The sequence below is a fragment of the Gossypium arboreum genome, chromosome 12, assembly GCF_025698485.1.
Source record: "Gossypium arboreum isolate Shixiya-1 chromosome 12, ASM2569848v2, whole genome shotgun sequence".
In the NCBI taxonomy this organism is placed as follows: Eukaryota; Viridiplantae; Streptophyta; class Magnoliopsida; order Malvales; family Malvaceae; genus Gossypium; species Gossypium arboreum.
This window is the reverse complement of record NC_069081.1, coordinates 112,928,158-112,951,242: the sequence shown is the minus strand read 5'-3', so window position 1 is coordinate 112,951,242 and position 23,085 is coordinate 112,928,158. Positions and strand designations below refer to the sequence as shown.

At 30.8% G+C, this 23,085-nt stretch overlaps 1 protein-coding gene and 3 long non-coding RNA genes across 4 annotated transcripts; 3 read left to right on the top strand and 1 right to left on the bottom strand.

Moving 5' to 3' along the window:
• Positions 1 to 589: 589 nt before the first annotated feature.
• Positions 590 to 3,540, top strand: LOC108477232 (uncharacterized). Its single transcript, XM_017779722.2, has one exon. The coding sequence runs from the start codon at positions 853 to 855 to the stop codon at positions 3,346 to 3,348; it is 2,496 nt and encodes an 831-aa protein (XP_017635211.1). The 5' UTR covers positions 590 to 852; the 3' UTR covers positions 3,349 to 3,540.
• A 2,000-nt stretch (positions 3,541 to 5,540) lies between these two features.
• Positions 5,541 to 7,346, bottom strand: LOC108479070 (uncharacterized). The gene is made up of 3 exons (XR_008276270.1): positions 7,240 to 7,346; positions 6,684 to 6,767; positions 5,541 to 5,795 (listed from the first exon to the last, which is right to left on the bottom strand). It is a non-coding gene; the product is annotated as an uncharacterized LOC108479070 (long non-coding RNA).
• A 3,073-nt stretch (positions 7,347 to 10,419) lies between these two features.
• On the top strand, positions 10,420 to 12,033 carry LOC128285200 (uncharacterized). The gene is made up of 3 exons (XR_008275638.1): positions 10,420 to 10,492; positions 10,955 to 11,040; positions 11,864 to 12,033. It is a non-coding gene; the product is annotated as an uncharacterized LOC128285200 (long non-coding RNA).
• Positions 12,034 to 22,094: 10,061 nt separating this feature from the next.
• Positions 22,095 to 22,856, top strand: LOC128285201 (uncharacterized). Its single transcript, XR_008275639.1, has 2 exons — positions 22,095 to 22,251; positions 22,541 to 22,856. It is a non-coding gene; the product is annotated as an uncharacterized LOC128285201 (long non-coding RNA).
• Positions 22,857 to 23,085: the final 229 nt, after the last annotated feature.

Genomic DNA, 23,085 nt, shown 5'->3' with positions numbered 1-23,085 from the left:
AGTTAAATATGTCATTATAAAAGTAGTAAAAAGATGAAAACACATTTATATCAACACTCAATTCTTAATTAAAATAAGACTTTTTAAGTAATTTGTTAATTGAATTAATGTCGAGTTTACTCGTGACACTGGAGTATAACTATTTTAAAATTAAAGTTTTAAAACTCAATACGAAAATAGGAAAGTTTTTAAGAAGTTTAGAAAACAAATAATTAAGCAAGATCCACGTGATTCATGCGGCCTTCATTGCTAAACGATCCAAAACATTATGGCAGCGATGGAAGAGGGTGGAGAATAAAGTGAAATACTTGTGGGAAGAAGCAATAAAGTGCAAAACTAAAATGGGGAATGGAGCTTGTGTTTCACTCACTTCCATCATCAAATGAATGAATTGCCTTCTCTTGGAATAAGAATGACTTGCATTTAAACCATGTCCATGTCGGATAAAAGTGCAAAAAGAAAAAAAGTGTAATATTTTAACAATTCCTTACTTAAGAATCACATCCAAGTATAAACGTGTGATGACCTTGGGTTATTCCAAAATTGGAGGAAAATAAATATATCGTACTTTACTGAACATGTTAGTATAAACAATGGACAGATTAGTTTCATGATTACTTTGGCTTTCTTTTTTTAGCTCTCTTTAATGTTTTGGTGGTATCTATTCTATCACAAGCTTTAGCTTTAATGTGAAGGAAGATGAATGACGAAAGATTGGCTTTTGTAAGAGCTACGAAAGCACCAGTGTTTAAAACTCTGTAGTATTTAACTCCTACTCAAACCTCTACCCAACCAAACCATAACAAGAGCCAAGTGAGAAGAGTGAAAAGAGTGTAGAAGGGGGGCGGGGAAATGCCTCCTTACATCCCTCTACACATCACTGAAGCAGTGAAAAGTGTTTGGGACAGATGGAACATCCGAGGGGCCATTTTGTTCAGTCTCTGGTTGCAGGTCCTATTGATTCTGGTGGCTCCACTCAGAAAATCTGCCAGAGGAAAATTCAATATCATCCTCATTTGGTTTGCATATTTGCTGGCTGACGCAGCCGCCAATTTTGCAGTTGGTCTCATCTCCAACAGCCAACGCAATCAAAATGACAAGGCCGGCCACAAGGCCAACCAGAAGCCCGAGGAGAACAGTGATCTGTTAGCATTTTGGGCGCCCTTCCTTCTATTACACCTCGGAGGCCCTGATACCATCACAGCTTTTGCTCTCGAAGATAATGAGCTTTGGCTAAGACACTTTCTGGGCCTTGGCTTTCAAGCAGGGGCTGTTATTTATGTCTTCATCCAGTCACTTCCCAACATAAACCTATGGGTTCCCACATTACTCATGTTTGTGGCTGGTATGATCAAGTACGGCGAGCGGACATGTGCTTTGTATAAGGCGAGCTTGGACAAATTTCGAGATTCCATGCTCAAAGATCCGGATGCTGGGCCCAACTACGCTAAACTTATGGAGGAATATGACTTTAAGAAAAAGAACAAACTCCCAACACAAATCAGTTCGACACTGGAGCCTGATAAAGAAGCCAAGGCTTCTGATATTCCACCTAAGAATGACCGCTTGAAGGACTTGGAGGTGGTGCATTATGCTTATAAATACTTCAAAACATTCAAGGGACTTGTTGTTGATCTCATCTTCAGCTTTCGTGAGCGCGACGAGAGCCGTGATTTCTTCCAAAGGAGGGAACCTGAAGATGCTCTAAGGGTAATTGAAGCTGAACTCAACTTCCTGTATGGAACTCTCTATACCAAGGTGGAAGTTCTACACTGGAAGACGAAGAAGATCTATGTTGGCTATATTTTGCGATTCCTAGCTCTGGCATGTGTTTTGGCTACTCTTGGAATCTTCTATTTCAAAGTAAACAAACATGAATTCCGTGGAGTTGATATTGGAATCACCTACACCTTGCTTCTTGGTGCCATTGCCCTGGATGTAATAGCCATCTTCATGCTCATTTTCTCAGATCGAAGTATTGCTTCTATAAAGGACCCTGAACGTCCACCCTGGTGGGCACCCATCTACGAAGCTTTCCTTGTCCTCATGAGGCCGTGGTGGAAGACTTGTACATGCAACCGTAAGTACAAGCACAAACCCGAGGACAAACCCGAGCACAAACCCGAGGAAAAACCCGAGGACAAACACGAACACAAACTACTTGCCACTCCCCTTGTAGTTCGAAGGTGGTCTGGATCCATCTCATCACACAACTTAATAAGGTACTGCCTGAAAAGCAATAGGAAAAGCATCCATGAATTCCCTAGTTGGTGGCAGATCATGTTTGAAAGCATACTTCGTTTCTTGAAACTCTATGAATGTTTTAATATATGCGCTACCTGCATTTGCAACGTCATTGAAGAATGTTTAAGCCCTATTAGAAAAGGTCTAGGTAAAATTTTCTGGCCCTGTTTCGAAAAAATCTTTTCCTTTTGTGCGAAAGATTTTATGGATGAGATGGTGTATGTGTCCCTCGAGCCATTCAGTCTGGACCTATGGAAGTTCATCTTTGAGGAGCTAAAAACAAAATCTGAGTTTGCAGATACTCCAGAAACCGCAAAGAGAATATCCTCAGCCAGAGGTGAATGGGCTTTGACGGATGCTTGTGAAGAAACACAACGTGGCAAGCTACTGAGGTATCTAATTGAGGTTCCGTATGATGAGAGCATTCTCTTGTGGCACATTGCCACAGATCTATGCTACTACCCTGATGATGAGAAGGATCGGAAGAATACAAATCAGCAGGATGATGGCAAGAAGAACTGTTGGAATTTATTTCACAACAAGAATCCGACAGGTGGGCAGCATGGTGACGTGGAGAATCCGACAGATGAGAAGGAGGAATTGACATATCGGCAGTTCAGTAAAACCCTGTCGGATTACATGCTGTATCTTCTAGTATTTCGGCCAACCATGATGTCTGCTGTGGCGGGTATTGGGAAAATAAGATTTCGTGACACATGTGCTGAGGCTGAAAGGTTCTTTAAGAGAGGGGATTTACATCCAAATCAGGACAAGAAAGCTTGCGAAGAATTATTGGATGTGAGGACGGATGTTGGCCCTCAGGAAGTGAAGGGAGACCGAAGTAAATCAGTGTTGTTCGATGCATGTATGCTGGCCAAAGAGCTAAATAAGATGAACAATAAGTGGAAAATAATGAGCAAAGTGTGGGTCGAACTAGTCTCATATGCGGCAAGTCATTGCCGAGCAAGTACACATGCAGCAGATGTAAGCCAAGGTGGAGAGCTTATTACCTTCTTTTGGTTGTTGATGGCTCACTTTGGTCTGGGGGAGCAGTTCCAAATCAACGAAGGACATGCAAGAGCCAAATTAATCGTGGGAAAGTAATTAAAAAAACAATTTTTTTTCCATTTTCATGCTTTGTTTTATCTTTTATTGTTACTGCACTAATCCTCAGCTAGAAATAAGTGTCATGTACTGTAGTTGCTTGCTTAGTCAATTACTGTGTTGTAAGCTCCCCCCTTTGCGGAGTTATGCTTATCTTAACTGCAATAAATTAAAGAGATGAGTTGGTATTAATTCTTAGAAAATGTTCTAATATCTCAAACAGTGGTCGAGCTTCGTAGAGAAGTAGGAGGGCATGCTCCTGGTAAAATTTTAATTTAGGTTTTTATAATTTATAAAATTTTAAATTAATAATGATAAAATTATATTTTAACTCCTAAAAATGATAAAAAATTATTTAACACTTTATAAATTATAAAGATATAGATTATTAAAATGATAAAATTATATTTTTGTTATTATAAAATATACAATTTAATTCCTTTGAAGAAAATTTTTGTACTCATCATTGATATCAAAAGACACGTCTTATTCTATTATATATATATATATAAATAAATTTATTGACTAAATTGCATCGATTTAAACATTTATAAGTTACAAACCGAATATAATCATTAATTTTTTAAAATAATTTCATGTACTCATATTTATTTTTATATTTAAATATTGTAACTTTTAATATTTTTAGTAAATTTTAAAACCCAATACATGATAACTTGGCAAGTGTTAATTGACATAAATGCCTACCGAATATCACCTCTTAATTACATATAAGATAGTATTTAAAATATGTTAAGTAGATAACTTTGTTTAATAATTTATTTAAATTTAAAATTAAAATCTATTCAAAAGTGATTGATTGGGAAAATTTAGCATTTGGTACTTGTACTTTCATGAAATGTTCAATGTAATATTTGTACTTTGAAAATATTTAATGCGGTACCTGAACTATCAATATTTATTTTCTTTTGGTACATATACTTTTATAAAATGTTCAATATGATATCTCTACTTTAAAAATGTCCAATGTGGTACATTAACTATCGATATATGTATTATTATGGTATATGGTTTTAACATCGTCAGTGAATTTGTAACACTCCTAACCCGTATCTGTCATTGGAATGGAGTTACGAGGCATTACCGAAAAAAAGCACAGTTCCGAACATTCTCATATTAACACAAGTCATATTCATATATAAAAAGCATATAACTAATTAAAAATTTAACATACATTATAAATTATATTGGATATACGAATTATATGTTCATCACTTTAATGATAATCAAATACTTAAATAAAAATCAAACATTTTACTTCTTAATTCTATACATGCACATGTTTAACCAAATAAAACATATCACATGGCATTTTGTCCATTAACATATGCGGCATTATCAATTTCACAAAATGATCAAATAAATTCCGTTAAACATTAAAATCTCTTTATGTATTTAACCACATTAAATTTGTACCATTTTCATACATTAATAATGAAACATATCCGGCCTAGTTCACATAACATACTCTTGTCTAATGCTATAAAGTGTCAAGACCGAATTTAAACATGATAATATCACTTAATATACTAACTAAATAATATGTTTAACTATCATGTAATCAAATCAAACATATCAAAATCAAAAAGCTAACTTCATAACAAAATTACAGATACATATTCAATTCATTTACTTACCTATTCGGCTATCAAAGTTAATCATTAAAATCATACTAATTTCACTATTCAATCTTAAGTTAAAATTTACCATTTGCATTTTCGAATACAAATATATACTTGTCACTTATTAACTATCCATTTAACTAACAAAACATACCTAATAAATATTCATTACTTATCTTCATCAATCATAGCTATTTTATTAATCATTCAAACATAATCTATGCATATACATTTCCATTACAAACCGAAACAAATTAACCAATACTCACTCGAATACACACATATATATATATATATCATCAAAATTTTATTCCATTACTAAGCCTAATTACTAAACCATCCACAAAACACAACATACTATAATAAACTCCTACCATGTTCGAACATAAGCATGTATCCTTTAATGCCAATTCACACATATTAACACCTAGATCAAACATAACAACCAAATTCACATATGCTTTTATCCATGCACAACCTTAACCAAACCAACCACATGTACATCCTAAACTATCAACCATTTTCAAGGCATATAGTACCTACCACACATACTAAACATTCATGGCATGTAACTACATAACCAATATGAACATAAACCATACTCAACATAACCGAATTCAAACATTAAAGGTTAAGCCATTTTCGCATGGCTTAGATTGTACATAACCAAAATCCGACATTTCAAAACATAATCCTTCCTATACATGCCAAAGATCTGAAAGTTCACATATAAAGATACTGAAGACAGTCGATAGTCTGATAGACTTTGCTGACGATCCCCGAGCTTGTAACTTGATCCAAAATCTATAAAACAAATACAAACATACACACACAGAGTAAGCTTTTATAGCTTAGTAAGTCATAAGCAAATAAACTATTCAATGATATGAACAATTCATTTAAAGTAAATTTAATTATACTAACATAATCATATTAGACCTAGAATCTTATGGTTTCACTTATAACATATACTTTTACAAATAAGTTTACTAAAGGCCGAATACCCATATATAAATGTTAACAAAATATCTTTCGATTTCAAAGCTAATTATCATTATGTTAACACATATACATATACTCTTGAGCCAAAATATGATATCATATACATATACATAGCAATGGCCAAATATACTTCACATAGCACACATGTTCACATTAGTAACTCATTTACCTTATCTCAAATAGGTAATAAACCAATTCATACCTGATCATTTTAGCTCATTTTGCACATTCGATCACAACCTATCATTGCCCAATGAACCATTCGGAATTGGATAGGACACTCAGATAATCACATATATCGTATAATGCCAACGTCCCAGACGTGGTCTTACATGTAATCACATATCGATGCTACTGTCCCAGACAGGGTCTTACTCGCACACATATATCGGAGTCACATATCGATGCCAACATATAAAACGTGGTCTTACTCACACACATATATCGATGCCATGGTCTTACTCGCACATCACATATTGGAATCCTATGTCATGACATATGTATCCTAGCTATTCCTAAGGTTCATACAGGGTTTTCGAACATCGTAACTCGGTCATAATGAATTCACAAACATAGTTGCCAAGCTTGTATACATTCGGCTATTATAAATATATATTCACATATTTCATTTCAGCATATATAGCTTGCATATAATTAAAATAAACAACATCTATTTACTTATAAACTTACCTCGGACGATGAAAAACGGAACGGGATGACTAGTCGACAACTTTAGTTTTCCCCGATCCAAATCTAATTTTCTCTTTTCTTGATCTAAATTAATATAAATTAAACTTATTTAATCAAATATTCAATCAAATTCATCCAGAAACACATAAATGGGTAAATTACACTTTTTCCACTGGCATTTCACATTTTTTACAATTTAGTCCCTATTGCAGAAAACACAAAATATGCAAAATTTCAACACACCTATGTTAGGCCAAATGTTCCTAGTGACCATCCAAGTCCATATATTTCATTTATTTCACATTTTAGTCCCTCAATTTATTTTTTTTAGAATTTAGTCCTAATTACTAAAAATTATCAAAAACTCCAATACAAAACATGTTAACCCAAAACATATCTTTCATATTTCATCATCAAATAACAAAAATCACAAGCTTTCAAAAATGGCATAACTCAAAATATTCATCAAAATCAAAAATTCAAGCATGGGTCTTGTAGATAACTTAGCAACGATCTCAAAAACGTAAAAATTATCAAAAACCGAGCTAAAACTCACCTTGAATCAAGTTGGAGAATAGCCGAACCCTAAAACCCGTTTATTTTCTTTTTCTTTTCGTTTGTATTCGGCAAGAACAATATGAACACTAAACTGGCTTTATTTTTTTTTATGTTTTATGTTATATTATAACATATATTAACTTAATGTTTAATTTACTTATTTAACCTTAATGGTTTTAGAATAAAACCATATATTATAGGTCTAATGCCGTCCAAACATAAAGTAAATGGCTTAATTGCAACATAAGCACTTCCTCTTATAAAGACACATTCATCTTGGCCCTTTTATAATTAACCATCAAATTTTCATTTTACGCGATGAAGTTCTTTTATTCCTATCGGACACTTAAACGATAAAATTAAAATATAAAAATTTCACAGATATAAATTTACACATAATAAACACAGAAAATAATTTTAAAATATTTTTCTGACTTGAATTCGTGATCCCGAAGCTACCGTTCCAATTAGGGTCTAAATCGGGCTGTTACAAAATTGTTAAGCTAACCAATGAAAAGTTGACACAAATTTTTTTTCAAAATGATCAAGTCTACATGGATAATATAATATTATGTGAAAAACTAAATAAAAAATATTAAATTGAATTAAATTAAAAAACAAATAACTAAACATATGATTAATAAAAGGAACTAAATATTAGACTTAACATGAAAATACTTGTATTTTCGTGGATAATAAAATGTTATTTAAAATCAGTTCCAAATATTATTTCAAATGAAAAATTCTTTGGAGAAGATGGTCATTTACTTGAATAAAAAAATGATATTTTTGCTTAAGTTTAATATTTTTTATTAATCATATGTTTAGTTATTTGTTTTTTTAATTTAACTTTTGTTTTATTTAGTTTTTCACATAATGTTGTATTATCTACGTGGATTTGATGATTTGGAAAATAATTCTACATGTCAAATTTTTATTGGCTAGTTTAGCAATTCACTAAGGTATTAACATCAAGTACTATAATAAAACACATATTGATAGTTTAGGTATCACATTGGACATTTTCAAAGTACATGCGCCACATTCAACATTATATGAAAGTGCAAGTACTATAATAAAACGCATATTGTTAGTTCAAGTACGAAATTGAACATTTTCAAAGTACAAGTACTACATTGGATATTTCATGAAAGTATAGGTATCAAATGTGACATTATCCCTTTTAAATTTGAGCAAAACAAATTAAGCGGGAAAAGCTGGCTAAGTGTATGAGCATGGATATAAAGGAATGGGTCTTTGTGAATGTCTCCAGGCCTGAACGTTTCGCTAGAAATAAAAGGGATTGGGATGTATGGTTCGGTATTGTTTGCTGGTGTCTATGTCGAGACGCAATAAGATGATCTTTGACTGTGAGAGGGGGTATGGGAGAGAAGCGTTCGGTTATGGCATGACTGCATACCCATCGAGAAACATTCGAAATCACACGGCCCGCAAGGACTGAACAATTGCTGTGGATAAGGTGGAATCCTCCCCGTTTGGGGTGGTTGAAGATAAACAGTGACGGAGGACTTATGACTGATTCGAGACTTGCCACTTGTGGTGGTGTAATGCGTGACCATGCTGTGAAATGGCTTGCTGGTTTTGCAAGGAAGGTTGGCACTTCGACAGACTCTAATGCTGAGCTTTGGGGGGCATACGATGGCCTTAATATGGCTTGGGCAGTTGGTGCGCAGCAGGTCATTCTTAAGATGGAGAGCATAGCGGCAGTTAAGCTAATTGGCTAGACGTATACGAAAGTTTTTGCAAACGCTTCAATCAGAGCTATCCAGCAAGTGCTGCAGTGGTCTTGGGTGGTTCGGGTAGTGCATATATACAGAGAAGGTAATTGTGTAACTGACGCAATAACGAACGTAGTAAGATCAAGAGACTTGGCTTCATTTCTTTCAGGAGCTATCAGAGCAAGTCACTCCATTTTTTGCAGGCCGATAATGCCGGTGCAGCGTTAAATAGAAAAATTTATATATAAGCTAGTTTTCCTTTCATTTCCTTTTAAATACAATTTTGTTTTCAGTTGATACTATTTTTTGAACGAGAAACTAATTAATTCTTATAGCATATTAAAAGTTAATAGTAAATTATTACAAGAATTTATAGTATATTAATATAAAATTTAATTTACTTGGTCTCATATTTCAAAAGTTTGGTTGAAATAATAATATCATGTATATATTATTAATTGTTGAAAAATTTGAAACGTTTGAGTGAGTGCCTAATTTTGCTAATTTGTATTGAGAAAATTTTTATATTAAAAGTGTTTATAATTTATTAAATACATTATTTGAGCTATACTAATTATACGATTGATATTTCATCCATTATAGAATATCATATTATTGGGGAATTTTATATTGGTGATTGGATTGATTTGAAATTACTTAAGATAATTTTTAGATTCGGGCTTTAGATTGAATCTCGATTCTAGTTCTTGAGTTGTCAAAAGTTCATATTTACATTGTTTGTTATTATTATAATGTACTGAACTTATTTTATTATTGTTTAAGCTAGGGAATTGATATAGATCTTTGTATGTAAGCAAGTCTAAAAGCAAAGTGAAAGACTTGCATAGGTGAATGTATTAAGAGAGTTAATCACTTAATTTGTTCTTGTGAGAATATTATTGTATGAGTACAATTTAATAGTACAATTTAATATTATTTCATCAATATTTTTTTGAGGATAAAGCAAATTCCATTAAAACAAGAGAGAAAGATCACAAACCAATGTTAGAAGGTGCACTCTAATCCCAAGCCAATAGGCTTATTCAATACTCCCAGTCCCATGATCTTAGGGCTTAATCGGAATAGTGGTTTCGTGACCACAAATCCGAGATAGAAATAATTATTTTATAATTATTTTGATGATTATGATATGATTGCATGATTGTGTGAAAATTTCGTGATGAAATTCTATGCCTAAAGTGCTTAAATTGAAAGTAGGGACTAAATCGAATAAGTTGCAAAACTTGCATTCTAGAAGTTTTAGTATGAAATTGTTTTGGAATATTAATGAGGAGGTCTTAAATAGCAATTTGACCAATTTTAAGTTCATGGACAAAATTAGGACATGGAAGGAATTTTTGGAAAGTTTAGTAGTAAGGGTATTTTGGTCATTTAGTTATTAAAATGAATTAAAAACAAAATTAAAAGCCAATTTTGTCCATCTTCTTCATTAGGCCGAAATTTCAAGGGTTCTCCATAGCTAGGGTTTGTTTCAAGCTTCTAAGCTCCATAGTAAGTGATTCCAAGCCCGCTTTTAATGTTCTTTACGCTTTTGGAATCCTTAGCTCGATTAAGCTTATGTTAGTAATAATTCAACCTAGGGTTTATATTTGGAAAAATACCCATAGGTGAAATTTGTGTATTTTGATGTTTTATGATAGAATATGAGGTTTTAAATTATGTTAGACAACTTGTGCTACTCGGTTTTGAGTGAAAACGAGTAAAAGGGCTTAATCGACAAAAATACCTAATAGTCACAAGTATATGTTAGAGAGAATTTGATGTTGCCATAGAAGGGAAAATGATCAGCATGTTATAAAACATAAGAATAAGGAATAAAGTTTAATTCCGAGCCTAGGGGCAAAAGTGTAATTATGCAAAAGTTTAGGAGCAAAAGTGTAATTTTTCCAAAGTTCGTATTAAATGCTGTTTTGATGAATGTATGTATTAAATAAGATTAATTTGGCATTATAGATCAAGAGAAACGAGAATCAAGTCGCGATCGAGGAAAAGAAAAGATTGTGGACTAAATTGCAAAATCTTTATATTTTGGTACCAAGGTAAGTTCATGTGTAAATAATGTAGCATAATTGTTATTTTTAAGTTATTGATGTTAATTATATGATACGCTGATTTTTAATCGTGAAATATTATGCTTTGTGGTTAATGTTGAGTAATATGCAAATTATGTTTACTACTTGATAAATATGAATTGCTACCAAGTATCGGTTCCGATATTCCATGGAAGATGACAAATATGAGATCGAGGGAAAAAGCCCGTTTGAACCTTAGGAATAGATTAGGATACAAGTGACATGTCACTAGGATGGTTGAGCATCCGAACTCGTTGAGTTGAGTCCAAGTTCACCTATAGATGCGAATGTCCGAACTCGTTGAGTTGAGTCCGAGTTCGTGAGATGTAACTAGGCATCCGAACTCGTTGAGTTGAGTCCGAGTTCACTTATGGATGCGAACGCCCGAGCTCGTTGAGTTGAGTCCGAGTTCACTTAGGGGCGGGTTACATGATTTCTTGATTACATATGTGGCACTTATGTGCAAATTATCCATGTATCCGAGTTATATTCCGATGTGTTCAACGGGTGAAATTTCTAGTTTAATGGAAGAGCACTTAAGATATAAGTGACGTTTTGGTAAGTGTTGTGAAATGGACACTTTGGACAGGTATGTTCTTAACCCTCAGGTTGAAAATAGATACAACAACGATAAGGTGGTAAGATGATGAATGATGTTTAGAAATGTGATATATGTTTTGGTGATACCATGCTAAAGTTGTTTGGTATATTTGTATTGTTATGTTACTTGTTATTTACATATGAACTTACTAAGCATTTATGCTTACTCCTTCCTTTTCATTCACTGTAGTTTTGAACAAGCCGGCTCAGGAATCGGGACAGGTCGAAAGTTCGATCACACTATCCAAAGGACTTTTATCTTGGTAAATGGCTTGTACAACTACTTAAGTATGGCATGTATAGCAATATACTTATTTTGTGTAAATAATTTTATGATATGGCCATGTTTGGTTGAGAAAATGTTTGATATTGATAAGTCATGGTGATGGCTAATTTAGATCATGTTTGATATTATGGAAGTTTAATAGGTTATCTAGTTCATAAAAATTCATGGAAAGATGAAACTTGCCTTAAAACAGAATATTGCTGCAGCAATGACATGAATTTGAAAAATCACTAAAAATAGTATAAATGGAACTAAATAATGAGTAAGTTATGAAATTGAAGCTTAATGAGTCTATTTTCATGTGGATTGAACAAAACAGGCATATAAATTATATTTTATGAGATATTTAAACTTTTGTGAAACAGGGCCAGAGTGATTTCTGGATCCCCTGTTCTGATTTTAAAAATTCATAATAAATTTTAAAAAAATAATTAGAAGTTTTTATTTATATGTACAGATTCCTTATTGAGTCTAGTTTTAAGAAAAACAAACGTCATAGTCATTTAATTTCTGTATAGAGAAATATCTGATTCGTAATATACAGAGGTCAGAGCAGTCGAACCCTGAAACAGGGGAGACTTTAACTAATAAACTGTACTAATTGGCCCAACCAAAAATTCTAGAAAAAAATTAGTAAATAGATATATGAGTCTAGATTTAGGGAAAATTTACGGATCTTGATTTCGAGTTTCGTAACTCGAGATATGATTTTTCTTGTAACTGTGATGCGGGTAGTTAGAAAGCTGTGAATATAGAAACAAATGATTTGAAGTTCTTAATTTGATAAATTATGTTCGGTAACCCCTCAAGCTCGACTCCGGCGACGGTTTCGGGAGTGGGGGCGTTACATCTTCTACAGTGGTGTCCAAAGTAGCATCCAATTGCAAAATATTCAAAAGGTGATCAGGTATATGACTAAAAGAAAAATGGGTTGCAAAAGATAAAGCCACCCTAACAAGATTGTGAGTTGCCTTATTTGTCCTCCGTCGAGTCCATTGGAAGGGCTAATGATGAAACTGAGATTTCTAACATTAAACAATCTTGTAAGATCAAACCAAACTTGGAAGAATATGATGTAGGCGGATTCAATGCATTAACTATACTTTCAAATAATCAAACTCTAGAATTATATAATCTTTCTGAGGTGATTTGAGCCAGGACAAAGCTTCCTAAATAGACATAGTTACTATAACGTGGGACTTGACTAAACACTATTATTTTTATATTTGTTTTTATTCATATTTAACATATATGTTATTGTAAAGGATGACTAGTCGAGGTAGAGGAAAAGGTAAATTTCAAGGGATTCATGATGAATTTTTGGAAGCAAATCTATATCTAAAGAGAATTTTAAAGAGAGAACTCCTGTTAATGAAAATGAAATTCAATAACCAAATTATACATGTGAAATTGAAGAAGATGAATATAACTTATACAACGGCACAACTGAAATCAACGCTCTCAACATAGGTATTGCTCTGTAATATAACTTTTTTTTTTCTATGGTCATTGCTTTTTTTTTTTTGGGGGTAATGCTCATTTTTCCTTTGAAAATATTGATTTTTCTTGCTAAGTAAAAAAATATTGAGATGTGAATTTTCATGTCTGTCGCGAGAACTATTTTACTTAAATATGCTAGAAAAATTATATTATCATTGGCTTGGTTTCGGTGGGTTTTAAGATTTAAAGGAAGCTTAAGTGAAAAATAGGTTTAGGTTTTAATTCATGGTCTATCTATTGGTTTAGATCTTGGAACTATGCTTTTGATTCTTATAAAATTTTGGGTTGGAATGTTTAGTGAAAATTATTTTTTTATGTGCATGTTAATTTATGTCATTCGTGATTTTTTTGTGTTTCTTGTAATAATAGTCTGACACATATATTAATTTATGTCAAAACTGGCTCATTTTAAAAGGTTTAGTGTCGAATTTAGTTCAAACAAAGAAGAAAGACTAAATTGACAAAAAAATATAAATGTTAAAATCTAAGTTTTATATTATGCCAAAAAAAGTGATACCAATTAAGATTCAATATAAGCTCAAACTCACGTCTTTTTAATTGTTGCAACAATGATACCGAATAAATTAAGATTTAATTGATAATATTTTTAAAAAATAAAACAAAGTAACTTTAAAAAATAAAAGTAAGGAATTTTTTCCTCTCACCTTTTTTTTTTCCTTTTATATACTTGATCTTCACATATTCTTTTCTTTGTCTTGGAAAAAAATTGTCCTCATCTCTTCTTTTATTCCCTATTTTCTCTAACCTTTAATTCTTTAATAATTATTTAATTTTATATAATTTTCATACCTACTTTATCTTTTCATTGGAATTATTTTTAATATTTTCCTTTACTCTTCTTCACTCAATCCTTATTTATTAGTTTCATTTTCTTAGATAATTTTTATTTGTTGTTCACTTTTTTTCGACTTTTCGTTTACTTCACCTTTCACCTTCGCTTCTTCATTATTTCCTCCTCTTTTTTTCTTCTAAATTTTGCCCTTGCATTTCTCACTTTATTGTTCTTATTTGGTTTATGTCACATTTGGCCCTCAAATTATATTTGTTTTTATTTTGGTATCTAGATTTTTTATTTCAATTTGGTATCTAAACTATTCTTTAATTATAATTTAATCCAAAAAAATAATGTTAAAAAAGTTGGTGGCACACTTAATCAATGAGAACAACCTACATGTCTGACTTTTTCATGTCATCGATGATGTGGTCGTTGACCGCTGTTGACTGATATTGACCAAAGTTCATTTTGAACGTGATTTAGAATATTATAAAAAGTAATAAAAGTTGTAGAAATTATTAAAAATTATAAAAGAATTTAAAATCCTAAAAATAAAAATAAAAATTAAAATGCATGTCCAAAATGAATTTAAACACATGGACATCTAGTTCGTTTGAATATAGATAACTACTTGTTCAAATTCATTATGAACGTGGTTCAAAGTATTATAAAATAATTAAAAATTTTAAAATTATGAAAATTTTAAAATAAAAGTTATGAAAAATACGTAAATTTTGTGCATGTGCCCAATTTGAAAATTTCTGAAACATATTAAAATGAACACAAAACTCATATTATTTCATCAACTTCAACCATTCAAACAATTGAATATTCATCAAAATGTTTAAAAAAAAAATCGTTTAAAGATATTTTCATGTTGACTTTTCATATAAATTATGGGTACATAGATTACATATAAATTTGACTTTCAATTAACTAAAAGCTTAACAAATTTGCTTGGGGGAGGGTTAGGCTTAATTTCGTTTCGAAGATGATGAATAAGGGTGCATATGGGGTGGGATAAAAAGTGATGGAGATGGGAATACAAATTTGAGTATCTATGTATATTACTCCTTTAGTGACAATTTTTTACAATTCTAAATAATTTTAACTTTTTAATAGTTTATATATTTTTTTACGTAATTTTAAAATATTTTACACCTTTTTAACGTTTGTTATATTTTATAATTTTTATTAATTTCTATATTTTCAATCCTACTTAAAATAAACATGAAAAATGATTGTTCAAATTTAAATGAAGTTGGACATCTATTTGTCCAAGTAAACATCGATCAACTATTGGTCAGCGGTTAATGGTCATGTTATTAATGACATAAATGGAAGTTCAATATGTTACACATTATTAATTAAGTGTACCATACTTATTTCAATATCGTTAATGTCGAAACTATTTTTTTGAAAAACGGGGATCGACTTTGGTTTTGAAAATGATAAACAAAAATTGGGAGTCGCCACCGATCTTTATTAGGTGTGATCGGATTACCTTTGTTTTAATAAAACATTTTAGTTTACTAAAACGACATTTTTGGTCTACGAAACTTGAGAGAACGGGTTCGGGAGTCGGTTACGTGCGAGGAAAGGTTAGCACCCTAGTCATGCCCAAAATTGGTACCTAATCGATTGATTAACGTCTTAAAGTCGAAAGTTGAAAAAATTTTAAAATAAATTTTAAAACACGATCCCTTTTTATGAATGTTTGGATAGCTTGAAGTGGATATTAAGATTCTCTTGTTTCGAAGAAATAAAATATCACATCCAGCACGTAGGACACGATATTTCGAACCTTCGATACCAAAATTGTAACAGCCTAATTTTCAGTGGTGTCGAAACAGTGATTCGAGATCACTAAATCCGAAAAATGAGTAGGAAATATTATTAATTTAGTGAGTATAAGTTAAATGTGAAGTTAGGAAAAATTTTGAAATAGTGAATAGTGTACTAAAAATAAATTTTAAAATAATTAGAATCGAAAACGACGTATCGAGACCTCGAGAATTTTAAATCGAACCATAAATATTTTTATAAATATTTATGGAGTGTTAATAAGTTAGTATTAAAGTTTCGTCAAGAAAATTTAAAGTTCTGATAGTTAATTGAACAAAAAGGACTAAATTGTATCAAATAAAAAATTGTAGAAAATGATTAAATAACTTAAATGATAAAAGAAAGAGGGTTTAAAATGAAAATAGACCCAAGGTCTCTTTGGGCTTGACGGCAAGGGCATGTAATCAGCAAGAAAAATAAGGAGAATTAAGGGAAAAATTGGAAATTGCAAAATTTACTTACTAAAGCTAGGACTAAAGTGGAATTATCTAGATTTCTCTTTATTTTTCTGCATTCTCATCAGAAAAAACACCATGGAAGAGTTCCCTTAAGCTGTTTTTTCATATTTTTACTTCAAGTAAGTTCAATTATTGATTATGTTTTAAAATTTTTGTGTTTTTGTGACTTTTACAACTAGGTCCACTTGTTGGATTCATTAGTTTTTGATTATATGAAAGAAATTGAAAGTTGCTATGAATATGTGCTGGAATTATATAATGATTTGGCATGGAATTAGAGCTTTAAATTGTTTATATGCTGATTTTATTGAAAGAATTGAATAGAAAGTGAATGTTTGGGACCTAATTGTAAAAGAGTTTGAAGTTAGAGTTTTATATGAAAATTCTGAATTTAAATAGTTATGAAATAACTTATAATGTTTAGGAAAATTATTAATTGAGAAAATTATCTTAATTGAGGGGTTAATTGAGTAAGGACTGAATTGTATGAATTGTGAAATTTGGGGAAAAATAGAAATCAACATTTTGCACTAAAACTGTTTTGGACAGTAGCAGTAGTCTAAATTTGAAAAATCACCAAAAATTGTAGAAATGGAATTATAGGATGAATAAAATATGAAATTAAAGCTTATTGAGTCTAGTTTTTTATAGAAGAAATGATGTAAGCAATGGAATTGTAAATCATGAGATATAATAAATTTTGTGAGACAAGTTCAGAATGATTTCGGGTTCCCCTGTTCTGACTTTGTAAAATCATCAAAAATTGGATAAAAATAATTATGGGCTTAAATTTATATTTTTATAATTCTGAATGAGTCTATTTTTAATAGAAACAAACGATAACATCATTCGAATTCTGTACAAGGAGATAATTAATTTTTAGTGAAGAAGGGTCGGAACTGTTAGACAGCAGAACAGGGGAGACTTCAATGAATAAACTGTATTAATTGGCTCAACCAAAAATTATGAAAATTTTATGGTAAGAAGATATGTGAGTCTAGTTTCAGGGAAAATTAGCAGATCTTAATTTGGAGTTCCTTAGCTTCAGATATAAATAATTTAGTGACTATGACACGGGTGGATAGCTTGAATATTCATATAAGTAATTAGTGAAAATTATGGATAAGGTTACTTACAAGTGTGTTATTTATACCAAGGATGTGGATGGATAGGAGGAGGAGGAAAAAATATATGAATGACTCGTGTATAAATTGATCACATGCCCGATTATAATCGATAAGTGTTGGATTAGAAATGATATAATGTTTTATTTGGAATATTTATTATGAAATTAAGATTATCGTTATAATACAAAAATTGAATTTGTGAGTTTATATGGCTAAATTTTAGTGATTATTTGTTAATTTTATGAATTTCATGATGTGTTATTTCATATGTATTGATGATAAAATCGTGAATAATGTAAAAGCATGAAAATTGAATAAATGATCAAATTGAGCATTTTAGTTCAGTGACAAGATGAATTGAAGGAAAAGACCATGGTTGGACCATGGCAACAAGTGATAAGTGATAACTTCGGCTACACTTATCTGATCAAAGATAAGTGAAAGTGATAAGTGATACCTTCGGCTACACTTATCTGATCAAGGACAAATAACAAGTGAAAAGTGGTAGCTTCGGCTACCTGATCAGTGAAAAGTGGTAGCTCCGGCTACCTGATCAGTGAATAGTGGTAGCCTCTGCTACAAGTGACAAGTAATTTCTGTATAAGACCATATCTGGGATATGGCATCAGTGTGATATGCTACTGTATAAGACCATATCTGGGATATGGCATCAGTGAGATATGTGATTCGTGTAAGATCATAGCTGGGTTATGGCTATGTGATTTGTGTAAGACCATAGCTGGGCTATGGCATCGATATGTGATATGTGATTACGTGTAAGACCATAGCTGGTCTATGGCATCGATATATGAATATGTGTAAGACCATAGTTGGGCTATGGCATCATTATGTGAAGATGTGTAAGACCATAGCTGAACTATGGCATCGAGAAAACGAAGTATTCAAATCCATAAGACGTTCACTAATTTGACAAATTCTGGTAAGTGTTACATGGAATTATGTGATACAAGGAAGTACAAGTTGATAAGATATGAGTATAGAACTTGGTTGATAAATGAATTCATTTGTGATTATATAATTGTTCATCTTGAATGTACTGTCCATATGTATTGATAATTCAAATGTTTTAATGAATAAAGTTCCGACATGGAATAAATTGAACACGAGACAAATAATTATGAAATTGAACTCAGAATTCATGAAAATGACGGTTATTGATATATGGAGACATGAGACATTTATATATGAATATGGAAAATGTTTGATAAATGTGTTTATTCATAATTATGGAATTATATACCTCATGTGTACTATTTGCATAAAGATGATATTTCAAATACTTTGGTTATTTAAGCTTAAATATGAAATAGTATGAAATCAAGATAAGTTGTTATGAAAATATATTTAGATTACAGAGATATGGCTGATATATGTTGTATGATTACTTAACATGAAATTGTGTATATATATGAGAAATTTAATGAGAATTGAGCCCATACATGTTTCTTGTTATTTATATGAAGTGTACGACTAATAAGGGTGATGAAGTTATAAACAAAGAGTTACACAGGTTGAAAAAACGGGCGTGTGACTCTCCAAAGTGTGAAAATTTTCTAAGTGTTGCAAAAGTTTCATATGTTTACAGTTTGGTCCCGAACCACCCTGAATGTATGTTTTGAGCCCCGTAGGCCCATATAAGGGACGTTAAACATATGTATGAAAGTTTTTAATTTAGAAGAAATTTTATGGTTGATTTTTACATGATTGATCATATTAAGTTCGGTAATGCCTCGTACCCTATTCTAGGCTCGGAATACGGGTAGGGGGTGTTACAAAAATCATCTCATAATTTCCAAAACTTATGCATTGAAATTTTAAAAGGATATTCGGTCGTTTGGTCAAACGATAAATCGAAACCCAGCACGTAGGGCACAATTTCTCGAAATTTCCAAACACGAAATATTGTCTTTTATGAAGAAAAATGCAGATGGGATTTTAAAGGGATGTTTGATTATTTAGATAAACAAAAAATCGAAACCCAGCACATTAGGGCACGATTTCCCGAATTCCCAAACATCAACCATCGCTTTTGTTTTAAAGCTTAGAAAATGCGAATGAAATTTAAAAGGAAAATCTGATTATTTAGACAAATAAAAGATCGAAACCCAACACATTAGGGCACGATCCCTCGAATTTCTAAACATCAAATATCGCCTTCGTTTTAAGGTTTAGAAAACGCGGACAAAATTTTAAAGGAAAATTTGACTATTTAGACAAACGAAAGACTGAAACCCAACACATTAGGGCACAATCCCTCGAATTTCTAAACATCAAACATCACTTTCGTTTTATAAAGTCAACTCAAAATACATTAATTTGACTTGAAATAAAATGGAATCATTAATTGGATTAATAAGTTGAAAACTACAATGCGACAATTGCGAATGAAAGGCGAATAAACATGGAAAAATATACATAGATAGCGAACTTTATTAATGAATGAAAATAGTATAAAAATAAAAAAATAGATTAACATACGCACAATAGTAATGAGCTCACATCAAACAATAATAATCAAAATAATGAAAACTAAAAACATAGCTAATTAAAGAAACAAATCAGAATAAAATTATAACAAGTTGTCAACCATAGATAAATAAAATTAAGATAGCAACACAAAAGACTAATGGACACTATGAAACAATAATATATGAAATAAAATGAAAAGGACCAATGAATTAAAATAATATAAAAATAAATAATATAACAAGATTTAAAATAAATGATAAATGAAATCAATTAAAGTACAAAATAAAAAGTTTAAAATAAATAATATATAAAAAGGTTTAAAATAATAATATATGAAACGGTTCAGAATAAACAATATATAAATTTTAAAATAAAGTATAAATCAATTTGAAATAAATAGTTTATAAAGCAAATTTCATATAAATAATATGTTAAATAAATTAAGATAAATAATACATAAAGTAAAATAAAAAGGGTCCCTTTCAAATATATATAAGAGAGCTTAAAATAAATAATGTATAAGTGAGAAATTTAAAATAAACCATATGCAAAAACAGCTTAAATGAAAATTTATATATAAATATAATCCAAAGTAAAATTTTAAGATAAAAAAATTAAAATAAGTAATATATAGGAAGTTCAAAATAAATAACAATAAAAAGAATTTAAAATCATTAACATATAAAAGATATATGCAAAAGTTTAATATAAATAACATATGAAATTTTAAAATTAATAGTAGTAGAAAGATTTATAATAAATAATAAAAGAATTTAATACGCTTATCATATAAAACGATATAACTAAATAGCATATAAGAAATTTAAAATAAATAATGCATATGTATAGATACATAATGGTTTAAAATACAAAGATGTATATAAAAATTTCAAAATAAATAATACGCATAATAGTTTGAAAGAAATAATATATGTAAAATATTTAAAATTGATAATAATCTAAAATACATGATATGTTCAAAAAATAATAATAATAATAATAATAATAATAATAATAATGAAAATGAAAATGAAGCATGATGATAATACGTGAATAATAATAAAATCAGAATAATAATAACAACAACAATGTAAATAATAATATGAAAAGAATAATGATAGAAAGTAGAATATGCATGATATATAAAAAAATGACAAACGTGAAAGTATCAAAGGAAATAAGTGACAATGAAGAATATAATAATGATAATAGTAAAATTTGGAGTAAATAAGAGGTTATAAACAATTATGTTTTTAAAAGAACCTATATAATAATAATAAACAAGTGACTAGCTAAATAATAGATAAATGGAATAAAAGTATGCATATAAAAACATTTATAAAAGAATACCTATAAAAAGAGCTATAAAAGATAAATAATTAAGTAAATAAAAATTTAATGTAGATTCGATTTTAAAAATGAAATGAAGCAGATATATAAAAAATAAAACAACCTTTTTTCTAAAAATTAAGACTAAAAATAAAGTGAAATGAAAAACGAGTTAAACTGACTAAGGATGAAAATAAAATCAAAATAAAATATGGGGTATAAATTGCAAATTATAAAAAGAAACAAGGCCCAAAATAAGGCACACTAAAAGAACAGGGACTGAATGGGACAATATCCCTTTTGTCCACATGCGCATGACTATCAAATGGACCGAAATGGAATAAAAACAAAATTAAAGGGATAAATTAAAAATAAGAAAAAATTGACTTAAAAACATTTAAAAATGCGGAAGGGCCTAGATGGCAAATAGACCATCTGGTCTAAAACACGCGGATCCTCCACCTTCCTGGGTCGGGTCTCGGGTTAGAGGCCAAAACGACGTCGTTTTGGCCTCTGAACCTAAACTTCAAAACGGTGCTGTTTCATGTTTATTATTTAAATCTAAAAAAAAATTATTTTCATTTCTAGCCCCATCTTTCAAAAAAAAAAAAAACAGAGAGCCTTTGCTCTCTCCTTCTCCCTTCCTCCTTTCAGCTAGGGTTTCGACCTCAACCTTGGAGCGTCACCTCACCACCATCGGACTCGGTGGCCGACCACGCGAAGAAGGAACGCAATGAGAGGCCGGAGGTAAGTATTATTCTCCTTTTATTCTCTTTATGCAAAAGAAAAGAAAGAAAGACTAAAGAATAGAAAAGAAGTGAGATTCGAAAACTAAAAAAATTGAAATTGCAAATCACCTTTTGAAACTAATTTTTTTTATTTCTTTTCGTGTTTAATACAATCTTTTTTTTTCCAAAATCCCCCCTTTTTTTCATAGCCGAATCCCTATTTATTTTGCTACCCATTTCTATTTGTTGCTTCTGTTTTTCTATTTACTTTGCGTGTCTCTCTGCTCTTTTCCTTGTTTTGTTTGCAGGTCTAGACGAAAGTGATGGGACGGGGTTGGTGCAAGGACGAGGAGTGTCAAAGACACGTGGGTGGTGCTACAGGCGCGGAGGCTGCTGGTATGACGCACATGGGTAGCGGCGCAGAGGTTGGATAGAAACCCTAGGGTTTCTGAAAATTTTAAACATTTTGGGCCTGTTGGGCTTTATAGTTTTTGGGCTCAAATTTGGACTTGGACTATTTGTTATTTGTTTTTTTTTTTGTTTTTATGTTTTCTTAATTGTTTAGGCTGGTTAATTTGGCCTGGGCAAATTTGGGTACTTACAGTTAACTTTTTGAACCTAAAATTTTAAAGAAAAAATAATTTAAGTATCAAAATTAGAAAAAAAAAAAAATAAAACATCAAAACTCGATCAAATCACGAGAATTGCCGACTAATGATCTTAGCATGTGAGTTGTACAAAAAAAATCTTCTTGAATCTATATATATATATATATATATATATATATATAATTTCTCTAATTTTCTTTTATTTCTTTTCTTTATCTAATTTCGGGTTTTTTACCCCAATATTA

What these genes read in the sequence shown, in the direction of transcription:
- LOC108477232 (XM_017779722.2), top strand. Translation starts at nt 853, where the DNA reads ATGCCTCCTTACATCCCTCTACACATCACTGAAGCAGTGAAAAGTGTT.